This window comes from Apodemus sylvaticus, chromosome 7, assembly GCF_947179515.1.
Source record: "Apodemus sylvaticus chromosome 7, mApoSyl1.1, whole genome shotgun sequence".
Classification (NCBI taxonomy): Eukaryota; Metazoa; Chordata; class Mammalia; order Rodentia; family Muridae; genus Apodemus; species Apodemus sylvaticus.
The window spans coordinates 108,613,808-108,627,686 of NC_067478.1; the positions used below are offsets into that span (position 1 = coordinate 108,613,808).

The window sequence follows — 13,879 nt, forward strand, 5'->3', positions numbered from 1 at the left end:
CTACTCCAGCTTGTTTCTTGGGACTGTTTCCTTGGAAAACGTTTTTTTCAGTCCTTTAATCTGAGATAATGTTTATTGCTGTTGCTGAGGTATGTTTCTTGTATTAAGGGGAATGATGAATCTTGTTTGTGTATCCAGTTTGTTAGCCTGTGCCTTTTTATTGGTGAGTTGAGTCCATTGATGTTGAGAAATATTAATGACCAATGATTTTTAGTTCTTGCTATTTTGCTATTGATTCTGTGTGTGTGTTTGGGCTTGTTGTGAGATGATTAATTTCTTGTGTTTTCTTGAATATAGTTTCCATCCTTGTGTTAGAGTTTTCCTCCTAGTATTCGCTATAGGGCTGGATTACTAGACAAATATTGTTTACGTTTGGTTTTGTCATGGAATATCTTGGTTTCTCCATAGATGGAAAAATTGAGAGTTTTGCTGGATATAGTACTTTGGGCTGTCATCTGTGGTCTCTTAGGGTCTTTAAGACACCTATCCTCGTTTTTTGGAATCTCTGTTGAGAAGTCCTGTGTAATTCTGATATTTCCTCTTTTATGTGTTACTTGGCCTTTCCCCCTTATAGTTATTGTTATTCTTTATTTGTTCTGTACATTTATTGTTTTGATTATTATGTGGCAGGAGGATTTTCTTTTATGGTATAATCTATTTGGTGTTCTGTAGGTTTCTTGTACATTTATGGCTATCTCTTTTTTGGGAAGTTTTCTTCTATGATTTCTTTGAAGATGTTTTCTGTCCTTTGAACTGGGATTTTAGCCCTCTTCTATTGATATTATTCTTAGGTTTGGTCTTTTCATTGTTTCCCAAATTTCCTGGATGTTTGGGGTAGGTACTTTCACACTTGGTATTTTCTTTGACCAATGTATATACTATATTCTATAGCGTCTTCTATGCCTGAGATTCTCTCTTCCATCTCTTACATTCTGTTGATGATGTTTGCATAGTTCCACCGCCCCCACTTAGGGTTTTTGTCACCAGGGTTACATCCATTTGTGTTTTCTTGTTTCTATTTTCATTTTTAGGGCTTGGACCATATTGTTTATTTCCTTCTAGTATTGTTTATTTCCTTTACCTGTTTGATTGTATTTCCCTTATTCAAGGGACTTATATGTTTTCTCTTTAAGGGCTTCTACCTCTTTGACTGTGTTTTCCTGTGTCTCTTTAAGGAAATTATTTACATTCTCTTTAAAGGTCTCTATCATCTTCATAAGATGGGATTTTAAGGTCAGAATCCTACTCTTCAGGTGGGTTAGGATATCTAGGGCTTGCTATGGTAGGAGAGCTAGGTTCTGATAGTGTCAAATTACATTGACTTCTATTGATTATGTTTTTGTGCTTGCCCTTCACCACTGGTTGTCTCTGATGTTAACTGGCCTGGTTGCTCCAGATTGGACCAGGACTCCCCAGAGGCAGGTGGAGCTGTGTATCTGGGGTTACAGCAGGCTTCCTGTGAGAAGTCCTGTGTTTCTTGTAAGAGCAGGTCTCCTGGGAGACAGGCAGAACTTGAGGGTGGGGAGAACACCAATTTGCCCGAGTGCAGGTGGAGGTATGTATCAGAATGGTGATTGGGCTATGACAGGGTGAGACAGAGCCCACGTTTGCAGGGCTTTGTGAGGTCCCAGCTGGCATGTGTATTGGGGTGGGGTGGGGTCTCTTCTGTGTCCTTAGTTAGAACATGGGAGATAAGCTGGGCTGTGGAGTGTGGGAACAGGAAGCTGATCTGCCGTGGTGCCCCGTGGAGGTGTGGAGTGGAAGAGTGATGGTGCTCTGGCAGAGCCACACAGATCCCACATCTGCTGGGTTCTGTGGGTCCCAAGCTGAACCCTTTGTACACTCTCCTTTGCCTTCTCCATTCAGGGTTCTCAGTTCTGATTCACACGTGAGCACATCTGACTGAGTAGTGGGGGCTTCCAGGGCCAACAGGCTGAGGATGTCTTGCTGCATCCTATAACTTTACAGCATCCAAGCATGAGCTCTAACAGTTCTGGGATAAACTCCAGGATTTACCATATGTAGATAGCATCATGTCTGCAAACATGGATAATCTTTCTTTTCCTTTCTAACTTGATTGCGTTTTTGTCTTTTTTCTAGCCTGTTGCTTTGGCTACTATGTTAAATAAAAGTGGTGAAAGTGGCTATCTTTGCCGTGTTCCTGATTCTAGAGTAAGATATTTCAGTTTTTTTCCATTGAGTATCATGTTATCTATGGGCTTTTAACGTATGGTCCATATTACATCAAGCTACTTTTTTGTTGAGAATTTCTCTCTTGAAAAGGTACTGATTTTGTTAGCTACTTTTTTTGTATCTATTGAGATAATAATATGATTCATATTTTTATTCCATTAATGTATTAAATCAAATTAATTTCTTTTTATTAAAAATGGATTTTTCTCTCATATAATATCCTAACTAGAGTTCCCCTTCATCCACTCCTTCCAGTATCCTACGATACCTCCCCTTACCCCCAGTTCAACTACTTCTCAATTTCACTTTAGTAAAGAGCAGTTGTCCAAGAGACAATGGCCAACCATGAGAAAGCAAACTACAATAAGACAAGGCAGAAGACCTCACAAGCCAAGGCAGCACAAGGCAAGCCAACAGGAAAAAAAGCATCCCAAGATCTTGCAAAATCATTAAAGACACATCCGCTCCCACAGTTAGGAATCCCACAAAAATACCAAGCTAACAGCTACAGTATATATGCAGAGGCCCTAGTGCATGCCCCTGCTTCCACTTCAGTCTCAAGCACTTGTGTCTTGCTTAGTTGATTTAGTAGGTCATGTTCTCTTCAATTTTTTTTGTGGGACTCCAAAGGAAGGGACCTGATGGAAACCTCCAATTTAGACTCTCATAATGTCTGGCTGTGGGGCTCTGCATCCACTCCCATTTTCTGCCAGTAGAAGCCACTGACTGGAAAAGGTACCAATCTATGAATATAGGAGAATATCATTAGAAATGATTTCATCGAATTTATTCTAGACAAGTCTTGTTTGATTTTGTCTCTGGGCTATTCAGTCTCCAGTTCTGGTCTTACATGCCGTGTTGGGCATGGCCTTCCTCATGTGGAGTGGGCCTCGGGTTAAAGCAGTCATTAGTTGGCTACTCCTACAAGTTTTGCACCACCACTGTCCCAGCACATTTTGTAGGCAGAAGAGATTATAGGTCAAAGATTTTGTGGTTTGGTTGGTATCTACATTTCTCTTTCTATATAGCCTGCAGAGTTCCTTTTCAGAGAGAGAGAGAGAGAGAGAGAGAGAGAGAGAGAGAGAGAGAGAGAGAGAGAGAGAGGGAGAATAATAATATAGGGATGAAGTATCCATGCAGGTACCAGCTCAACCTCTGCACATTCAATTAGCTGCAAGTGTTGTCACCAACAATGCTCCCCCCCCCCCCCACACACACACACACACTGCCTGTTTGCAGACAGTGACCCTCTGCTTCTGTTCTGGCATCAGCATGGCTTATTTAGTGATCTATGGGAGACTTGCTTCTTTTACAGTATTAAAACTTAGAGATAAAAAAACCTCTACAGCTTTTCTTTCTTTATATTTACTTTGGAGCTTTGTGTGTGTGCACATGTGTGATGATTGTCATTACCTAGTCAGCTCTTCTAAAACAACCTCCCCCCTGCCTACTTCCTCAGTTCAAACACTCGAGGCTGACTTAGTCTTTTGTGCTTGCTTGCCAGTTTATTGCTGCTTAAATCATGAGGCCCTCTTTTCCCCTGCTCTGTGTTCTTGGACGATTCTGTGTCTGAATTTCCCAGCATTCCAAGTGTACATTATATTTATCAACCTGAGTTTATGGGTTATAAGTTGGGTAAATATCCAAGAATTTTAGGAAGCTCCTTTTCATTGCAGCTTATCAAATTATGTAGAAGTGATGTCTTCTTAGATGTCTCTGAGGAAAAATGTTAACTGTTGCATTTAACACTTAACACTGTCTTATTTTTTTATTTTATTTTTTTATTGAATATAATCTTCATTTACATTGCCATGGTAAAACCTTTTCCAGTTCCCCCCCTCCCGTCCCCGAAACCCCCAACCCCTCCTCCTACCCCCTGCCTCCAAGTATATGCCCCTCCACCCAACTCACTCCCACCTCCCCACCCCCTTTATTTCCCTTTGTTGGGGGCATCTATTGAGCCTTCACCTGACCAAGGACCACTCCTCCCACTGATGCCCAACAAGGCATTCCTCTGCTACATTTTTTGCCTGGAACCATGTGTGCCCCTTGGTTGATGGTTTAGTCCCTGGGAGTCCTGGGGCATCTGGGTGGCCGATATCTTAACACTGTCTTATATCTACTGAATTAATGTTTCCAGGGAGGTCATGAGTTTTGCTTATTTATCTGTTACTCTTTTTCATGGTACTTGCATTGTGTTTGTTCATATAATAAGTTGGCTACTAGGTTTGTTTGTACAAGTTGGATGGTCCCTGGTGAATATAAAATAATCCCATAGATGGTAGGTAGGTCTTTTGCTCCCTGCAGGGTTCTTTTGTGATTGGAAGAGTTCAGGATACAGAGATGCCTCCATTCCCTGGTTGCATCGGTGAAAAACAACATACAGGACAATCAGAGAAATTTGATTCTACTACTTTCCAGAAGACCATCTATGGCCACTTTAAAAAACTTACAGTTGTGAATTCCCACGAATCACAGTCTACCTTGTCTTTCCTAGAATGTTTCTTTCTCTAAAGCCTTCATAAAGCACTGCCTTTTCTTTTCTGTAGAGGAATAGAATAGGCATTTTTACTTGAGTATTGGATTACTATAAACTCCATCAACATAAAATTTTGTATATGGTATTCATAGTCTATTAGCTGTGGAGTATTTAGAACACTATACAATAGGTATTCAATAACTTGGAACTGCTTTTCAAGAAGTAGAATATCTATATGCCTTACAGATATTTAGCAAGTTATATATAAAATATTCATGTAGTTTATAATTGTGAAAATTGAAACAAGCCAAAAGTCCAACAGAAATCATTGGAAACACTTTATTTATAGTACATAGCTTAAATATGTAAACAGAAATATGTCATTATAGAGGTGTAGTCTTCAGGGTTCAGTAAAATGTTCTAACTTAATGAAAGATCAGCTTTTTCATATACTATATGTAGAATGATGGTGAATTGTGCCTTTGTAACTTTGTAATTTTATTAGCATATATAGTGCTTTAAATTTTGTACTTTACAGTCTAGAAAGAATCTATATTTAAAATCAAGAACAAAATAAATGATTTTACTCTTATGTAATGATGTTGTAATGGAAATTCAGTAAATAGGTCATTTTTTATTTTCTTCCAGAAAACAGCTTCTTGACAACGGTGAGGTAAAAGCTCTCATTCTTGGTAGCCTTAAATCCTACTTGAAGGATAATTCATGACTGTGTAACCTTCCTGCTGATGCACACCAGTGCAGTTTGAATTTGGGGCAGTGGCAATCATTTCTGCCTGGCCTTCCTTCTCCTGCCTGGTCTCAAAATTGAATAGTAGTAAGAATTTGAAAGTCAACTCAGAAAATGCAGGAAAATTACCAGAAGTGACCTATTTATTTTTTTTTTAAAAGGAGGATGTTTCATAACTTCCTCCTTATACCCTATGTATAAATACATGTTTTTTTAAAATTATTATCCATTTATTTTACACACTATTATTCTGTGAATGTACAAGTGTGTATCCTAAAACTTTTTATTCCATTAATTAATCTTTTAATACTAAGTTTTGATGGTCAGGTGTTTGTTACTTGCTCTTTTATTTTGGTCATCAAATGTGTTTCCCACTGGGGCTATTGAAATGTTCCCCAATGCACGTTGATCATTTTTTCAATAAAGTCCTAGGAAAAAGTACAAATCAAAGTAACTCTCCATTCTCTAGGATACTGATAGTTTGGAATTACAGAACATTTTAATATTTCAGTGGTTTTATTTTCATTTCATTTTAAAGTACAAGCTGACTATTTGCCTTTTGGTAAATGGAAATACATACCTGTAACTTAGTTTTGTGTCAGTAAGTTAGGGTATAAATATTTAGCTTTATTTACATTTGGTTGCATTGATTATTTGCCACATTCACTGCACATTTTTCTAATAAAAGTTTATGTTTTATGAATCTCTCAATTAGGAAAACTTTAATTTGAAATCTTTGCCCTGTGGAACTCTAAGATTTGTTAAAGTAGGATAGAACATGGATTAGTACAAATCCTTAGGCAATTCTACTTAAAAACCCATCTGGCTTGTGTGCTGCTATGACTTCTCTTAACTGAAGTGCACATGTGTGTATGAAACTTTTTGTATTTTGTCCCCTTGTCTTCCTCCCCTCCTTGTTCAAAGCCTTTCCCAGATGCCACCCTCCTTAAGGCAGTGTCTTCACTGTGGTCTTTCACACATCTGTACTGGCAGGCTCCTTCCCCTCCTCATTGTTCTTGTCACTGTCTAATCAATTGCAATTTATTTATGTCCAGGGGCCAACCAGTGCCCCTTTCCAACTAAATGCACTAAGGGTGTGGGCCTCGTGAGGGCCCCAGGGTTCTGTCTGAAGTACTCAGAACAGTTCCTTACATAGATTATTATATTATTAAATCACAGTTGAATGGATGGATGCATGTACTAACATGTTTAATGCTATGCTGGGAGAGCTCTGCCCTCCTGTATAAGAAGCATTTGATTTGTCTGTTAATTTAATTGTGGATGAAGTGCAAAAGCCACTGCTTTGTGTCTTGCAGTTGATTTTCCACACCTTGCAGTTGCTGGCCTTCACAGGTCTTGCCATCTTAATCATGCGGCTGAAGCTGTTTCTGACACCCCACATGTGCATTATGGCTTCCTTGATCTGCTCCCGACGGGTAAGCCGCCATTCTTGAGTGACTGCTATTATAACAACTAAAGCAACTGCCCTGGAGCTGCTGTGGCTTTGTTATGTCATCTGAAATCTGCAAGCAGCGAGTACTTCAAGCTAACTGTGTTCAAAGACTTTTAAATGCCAGCTGATGATTCTCTGTTATCAAGAAAGTGGCTTTGAGAAATTCTGATAGATATAAATGATGTTTCCATAAAGAGAAATTGAGTACTCTTCCTGCTGTTATCATCACATCTACAAGCATAGTCTTTTAGCCTTTAAGTCTGTGCGGGTGTTTCAGGTACACAAAACCCCCAAACAGCAAATTTCCAATGCTGAAGAGGTTCAAGGTGGTTCTGTTTGAATAAAGAATTCCTAAAAAAAAAAAAAAAATCCTTCCTATTCTGGCATTCCTTAATATATAGTTAACGGAACCATAAACTAGTTAGATATCTACAGAAACTAAACAGATACTCAAGGGATCTAGAAGCACCTTATTGAATGATAGTTTAGCAGCCATTTTTCTGAGGGAACCATACATGTCAATGCTAGTGGATTTCCTCTGGTTATTCAAGCCGTCATAAAAATCAGCCAACTCTTAAAAGCTTTCAGTTTAGTATATTTTGAGTTGCAGTTCACTAATTCTACTGTCTGGCTGCAAGTCAGTACTGGAATGACACCCAGTTCTTTGAAAAACACAGAAAGCTTGTTTGTAACCAGGTCCAGTAACTCAAAATGTTGACTGTTGGCAAGCAGGAGATGGGCATTCCACATGTCTGTGAACTGAGATACAGGGTTACCCACTTTGGATTCAGTAGGCAGGTGAGAGTGAAATATTGATCCAATAGAATGCTTCGTATAAGAAATATAAATAAATGGTCTTTTTATTTCAGCTCTTTGGCTGGCTTTTTTGCAGAATTCATTTTGAGAATGTTGTCTTCGGCATTCTGACAATGATGTCAATACAAGGTTGTGCAAATCTCCATAACCAATGGAGCATAATGGGAGAGTTTACTAACTTGCCTCAGGAAGAGCTCATCCATTGGATCAAACACAACACGAGACCAGGTAAGCTGTTATACGTATATATAACGTAACATAAGCTGTTATACGTATATAATATAACATAAGCTGTTATACACATATAATATAAGCTGTTATACGCATATAACATGTATGCATATGTTTGTTGCATACAAGTAAACATTCCACCTGTGCATATATGTGTGTATATGTGTATATATATACTTTTGTGTATGTGCATGTGTAAGTATGTGTGTGTATGTGTGTGTGTATGTACAATTCTGACTTGCAGTAGTTTGCCTTTTAATTATGTTTTTTCTTGGCAACCATTTGGGAGATATACAAGTTCAGTAGCAATTATACCTTAATTTTGAGTTGTGATATTTTACTAGACCTAGCCATGACAATGTCATGATGCTAGAAATTCCACTAAAAGATAAAATTGACACTCTGCACTGTTCTATGCCCTTAGTATTGATTGGCATCTTTTCAGGAAGTTGTATTTTAGAGTGCTTAATTATATTTTGAGAAAATAGTTATTTCAGTAGATCTGAATAAAATGCCATATGATTCTGACCAATTTTTATAAAAATAATATTAATGATTATATAAACATATAGTGTATTAAAATGTCAAGAATTAGGCTTTTTGGCCATATAGTTGACTTTGATATAATATTAACTACGGCCAAATTTATTCTTCCAAGAATGTATACCAACAAATAATGAATGACTTGAAAAATTGGAGAAACAGCAAAGATGTTGTGGGCTTCCATGTGGGTGATGGGAACTAAACCTGGCTCTTCTTCTGCAAGAGACTTCCAAGCTATCTGGCTAGTCCCTAAATTATAAACATTGAAATACTGCATGACAATATTTTCTTCTAACAAATCAACATAGCTATAACTCACTACAGCAACAAAAAAATAATCTTTTGAAAAATTGTACCATGACATTGGGCTTTGGCATTGTTCATAGTAACACAGCATGTTTTTCTTGTGTCTAGTTTTCTGCCTGCAGTATTAGTGAAGTAGTAAAGGGGGCTTTGTAAATGTGTCAGCTGTATAGTCCTGGCAGGTTCCTTAGCTTCGGTACTTCTTTTTTTTTTTTTTTGTTTATTTATTTATTTAATGTATATGCGTACATTGTCTCTCTCTTCAGACACACTAGAAGAGGACATTGGATCCCATTATAAATGGTTGTGAGTCACCATGTGGTTGCTGGGAATTGAACTCAGGACCTTTGGAAGAACAGTCAGAGTAATCAGACTCCTGCTTAACCTGAGCAATCTTCCCATCCCTGTACATATTTTAAAGAGAAGTCTCTCCTAGTGAGGCTAATTCCATATAGTAATCAGAGAGTGATTGTTTTCCACCTCAGCGTTTTTTTGTGTGTGTGTGTGTGTTTTAATTTTTTATTCGATATAATTTATTTACATTTCAAATGATTTCCCCTTTTCTAGCCCCCCCACTCCCCAAAAGTCCCGTAAACCCCCTTCTCTTCCCCTGTCCTCCCACCCACCCCTTCCCACTTTCCCATTCTGGTTTTGCTGAATACTGCTTCACTGAGTCTGTCCAGAACCAGGGGCCACTCCTCCTTTCTTCTTGTACCTCATTTGATGTGTGGATTATGTTTTGGGTATTCCAGTTTTCTAGGTTAATATCCACTTATTAGTGAGTGCATACCATGATTCACCTTTTGAGTCTGGATTACCTCACTTAGTATGATGTTCTCTAGCTCCATCCATTTGCCTAAGAATTTCATGAATTCATTGTTTCTAATGGCTGAATAGTACTCCATTGTGTAGATATACCACATTTTTTGCATCCACTCTGAAGCTAATAGAAAAGAAACTGGGGAAGACCCTTGAGGACATTGGTACAGGGAGAAAGTTTATGAACAGAACACCAATAGCGTATGCTCTAAGAGCAAGAATTGACAAATGGGACCTCATAAAATTACAAAGTTTCTGTAAGGCAAAGGACACCATCAAGAGGACAAATCGGCAACCAACAAATTGGGAAAAGATCTTCACCAATCCTACATCAGATAGAGGGCTAATATCCAATATATATAAAGAACTCAAGAAGTTAGACTCCAGAAAACCAAACAACCCTATTAAAAAATGGGGTACAGAGTTAAACAAAGAATTCTCACCTGAAGAACTTCGGATGGCGGAGAAGCATCTTAAAAAATGCTCAACTTCATTAGTCATTAGGGAAATGCAAATCAAAACAACCCTGAGATTTCACCTTACACCAGTCAGAATGGCTAAGATTAAAAATTCAGGAGACAGCAGGTCTTGGAGAGGGTGTGGAGAAAGAGGAACACTCCTCCACTGCTGGTGGGGTTGCAAATTGGTACAACCACTCTGGAAATCAGTCTGGCGGTTCCTCTGAAAACTGGGCACCTCACTTCCAGAAGATCCTGCTATACCACTCCTGGGCATATACCCAGAGCATTCCCCACCATGTAATAAGGATACATGCTCTACTATGTTCATAGCAGCCCTATTTATAATTGCCAGATGCTGGAAAGAACCCAGGTATCCCTCAACAGCTTCGGTACTTCTTTTTGTTTCTTTATTTACATTTCACATGTTATCCCCTTTCCTCCAGGGGAGGTGAGGAGGTTTGCAGCTTTGCTACTTCTGAGACTATTTTTCTACACAGTAAGAAAAAAATACACAAATTTTCTACACAAAATTCACTAAGCCATCCTACAAACCAAGTCACTGGATCCCTATAAAAAACATGTACACAGGGTCAGGGAGACAGCTCAGTGGGTAAATGCACCTGCTACCAAACCTGAGGACTTGATTTAGATTCCCAGGCTTCATATGGTATGGGAGAATCAATTCTCAACGGTTGTTTTTTTTTTTTTTTTTTTCTCTACATATGCTCCACAGTGTGCATGCATGCAGACACAAACCTGTACACACACATGCACACACACACACACACACACACACACACACACACAGCACATGAATGCTCACAAACACCAAATAAATGTAAATGTAAAATGAAATTTAAAAGTATGTGCATAGCACCCAGCAAGCACAGTTGAAATATTCCAGGAGAACAAGGATACATATTGAATAAGTAAGATATCTACATCAGGGGTAATTATATAAGAACTTTAATTTTTCTTAATTTGAATTGAGATTTAGGGGCACACTGAGCTTTCTTGAAAATGTTTTGATAAGGAATGTTTTCTTGTCTCCTAGATGCTGTCTTTGCAGGCGCCATGCCTACAATGGCAAGCATCAAACTGTCCACACTGCATCCAATTGTGAACCACCCACACTATGAGGATGCAGACTTGAGGTGAGCACTCACCTGCATTGGTTGGATAGAATTTCTACTACTTGCTAGTGGCCCTTACAACAAGGAAAATGTTTGCTTATGCATGTGTGCACATGAGCGTGCACGTATGCGCGCTCGCACATACACACACACACTCACACATATACACACACACACTCACTCGCTCATATACACATGTATAAATATTCAAATAAGCATCTTTCTAGTCATGCTGGAAGTTAAAGGGATGCATGCTGAATCTGAGTATGGAAAGCACACCTATAATGCAGCACTTGGAAAACCAAAGCATGAGGATTACTTGAATTCAAGGATGGTCTTGACTACTCAGTGAGTTCTAGGCTAACCCAATCTTCTGAGTAAAACCTTGTCTGAAACAGACAAAAATTATAACAACGACTATCGGTATCTGTTTCTTCTGATTCAGTAAATTCAGGAGAACCTCAAATCTGTATTAAGCATGAGCAAAATAATGTCACAGAGCTTGAGAGATGCCTTACTTAGTAAAGGGCCTGCCAGACTGTGGTGAAGACCTGAATTTAGGTCTGATGCCTCCAAAGCCAATAACAATGGCTCACATATGTGACCACAGCACAGGCATGATTGGGGACAGGCAGACCCCAGAAACTCACTGGCCAGCATAGCTGACACGCACGCATGCACCCATGCACACGCACACACACACACACACACACATACACACACGTGCGCGCACACACACACAAATGCACGTGGGCATGTACACATACATGAACCACACACATACACTCACAAATATGGTTCATGTGTATGGGAGGGTTAGATGTGGGGAGACAGAGAGAGAGAGAGAGAGAGAGAGAGAGAGAAGAGATGCACATACCACCCCCAACCCACACATATATAGAAAGGGGTGGAAGAGAGAAAGAGAGAACATAAAACTCTATAGAAGAAATCAGAAGAAGTTAAATAGATTTGATTCACAACATTTTGTCAACCTCTCTCAATTCCACAACTCTCTCTTCCTGATTTAAGAAATGATTCAAATCTTTTCAGTGGTTAATAGGTAGTTTATTTCCCCACATAAAGATTAAAAACAATAAAAGAATTTGCTATAACATTTTTTTTAATTATGGAACTTCCTATCTGATTAAGTGAAAATTCCAGTTTCCTTTGATGACTAAAATTTCTGTTTACCTCTGAGTGTGTGTGTTTGCACATGTCTATGGACCAGAGGTCAATGGTAGATGTTTTTTTCTGATTCCTCTCCACCTTATTCTTGAAGACAAAGTCTGCTTAACATAGAATTCAGCTAGGCTATCTAGAGAGTTTCTGGGGTCTGCATGTGTGCTGTCCTCCGTGATTGGTCGCAGATGTGAGCTGATATCATTGGCTTTGGGTGTATAGGACCTGAATTCAGGTCTTCAGCCCAGGGCAGCAGGTATGGATTTTAAAATGATTTTGATTTGGTACACTGCTAGAAGAAATAATTTTTTTTATTCAAAAATTTCTGTCTAGTTGTAGTGATTGAGCATCCAAAACAGCATTTAGTTTGTTCAAGATTTTATAACAACTCCCTAGTATGCCACATTTGATTAACCATCCTGACATTTCAAAGTTTTCTGTGGTGCTTTTCCTATCCATGGAAGTATCCCGGGTGCTCACTGCTAAATACTCCTTTGTCAGTATTCCACCTCAGCCTGTCTGTTTATATCTTCTAAAAGGGAAATCATTTACCAGGAGTCATATTGTCACACACTTCAGTTTCTGGGTGACAGAATTATATTCTATTAACAGATTCTATATGAAGTAAAGTTTACAACGTGAATAATCAAATGGCCACCTAGTACTTATTATCTATATATTTATCTTAGATATAACAGGCTTCAAACTGCTGTGAAATTCAGTATGTTGAAGATAGAAATAGACACATGAAAATTAAGCTCTCAAAGCAATTGTGTAATTTGTGGTCATATCCATCTTGCATCCACCGAGGGCTAGGGTATCAATTTGCTAGCAAATCTTCTTTAATCTGTTATTTATCTTAAAATAAGTTTGTAATTGCTGTTGTTTGCATTTAAAGGGCTCGAACAAAAATAGTTTATTCTGCATATAGTCGAAAATCTGCAGTAGAAGTAAGAAACAAGCTGTTGGAATTACATGTGAATTATTATGTTCTAGAAGAAGCATGGTGTGTTGTGAGAACAAAGTGAGTATTGAAATACTATGTATAATACGGTACATTGTGAAGCAAACTTAATATTGATAATATTATACAATATAATATGGTATATTGTAAAGCAGCAAATGCCTCACTTCATTCTGCACTGCTACCGGAGTGCTACATACACATCCTGATTCTGTAAGGCTTTGTATTTTAAATACATCTCATTAACCTATGACCACTGCAATGTAGAGAAGTCAAATTATACTGTCTTCTCATAATACCTATTAAAATCATATTTTAATATGACCTAATTTTCAGATGACCTTTAAACTTGCTTTTCACGGGAAGCATAAACTATATAAAGACTAAGGAAGTAAGGCGTTGTTTTGGCACAGGCATTTGTCATGAAATACTTAAGTCAGGTTAAACTATCTATTGTAAATATATATTCCATAATTTTTCCAGTGTTTGCAATGTTTTATTAGATGTCTAAAGTATAAGTGATTTATACTTATCTGTTGCTCTTACTCAGTTATATT

General features: G+C 38.3%; 1 protein-coding gene across 1 annotated transcript in view; it reads left to right on the forward strand.

The window, feature by feature from the left end:
• The window catches only part of Dpy19l2 (dpy-19 like 2), a 109,369-nt gene that overhangs the window by 93,878 nt on the left and 1,612 nt on the right, over positions 1-13,879 (forward strand). Inside the window, exons 17-21 of the mRNA XM_052189673.1 lie at positions 5,321-5,345; positions 6,737-6,856; positions 7,743-7,917; positions 11,101-11,200; positions 13,257-13,382. Coding sequence (XP_052045633.1) covers positions 5,321-5,345; positions 6,737-6,856; positions 7,743-7,917; positions 11,101-11,200; positions 13,257-13,382 — 546 coding nt within the window. The remainder of the gene's footprint in view (positions 1-5,320; positions 5,346-6,736; positions 6,857-7,742; positions 7,918-11,100; positions 11,201-13,256; positions 13,383-13,879) is intronic.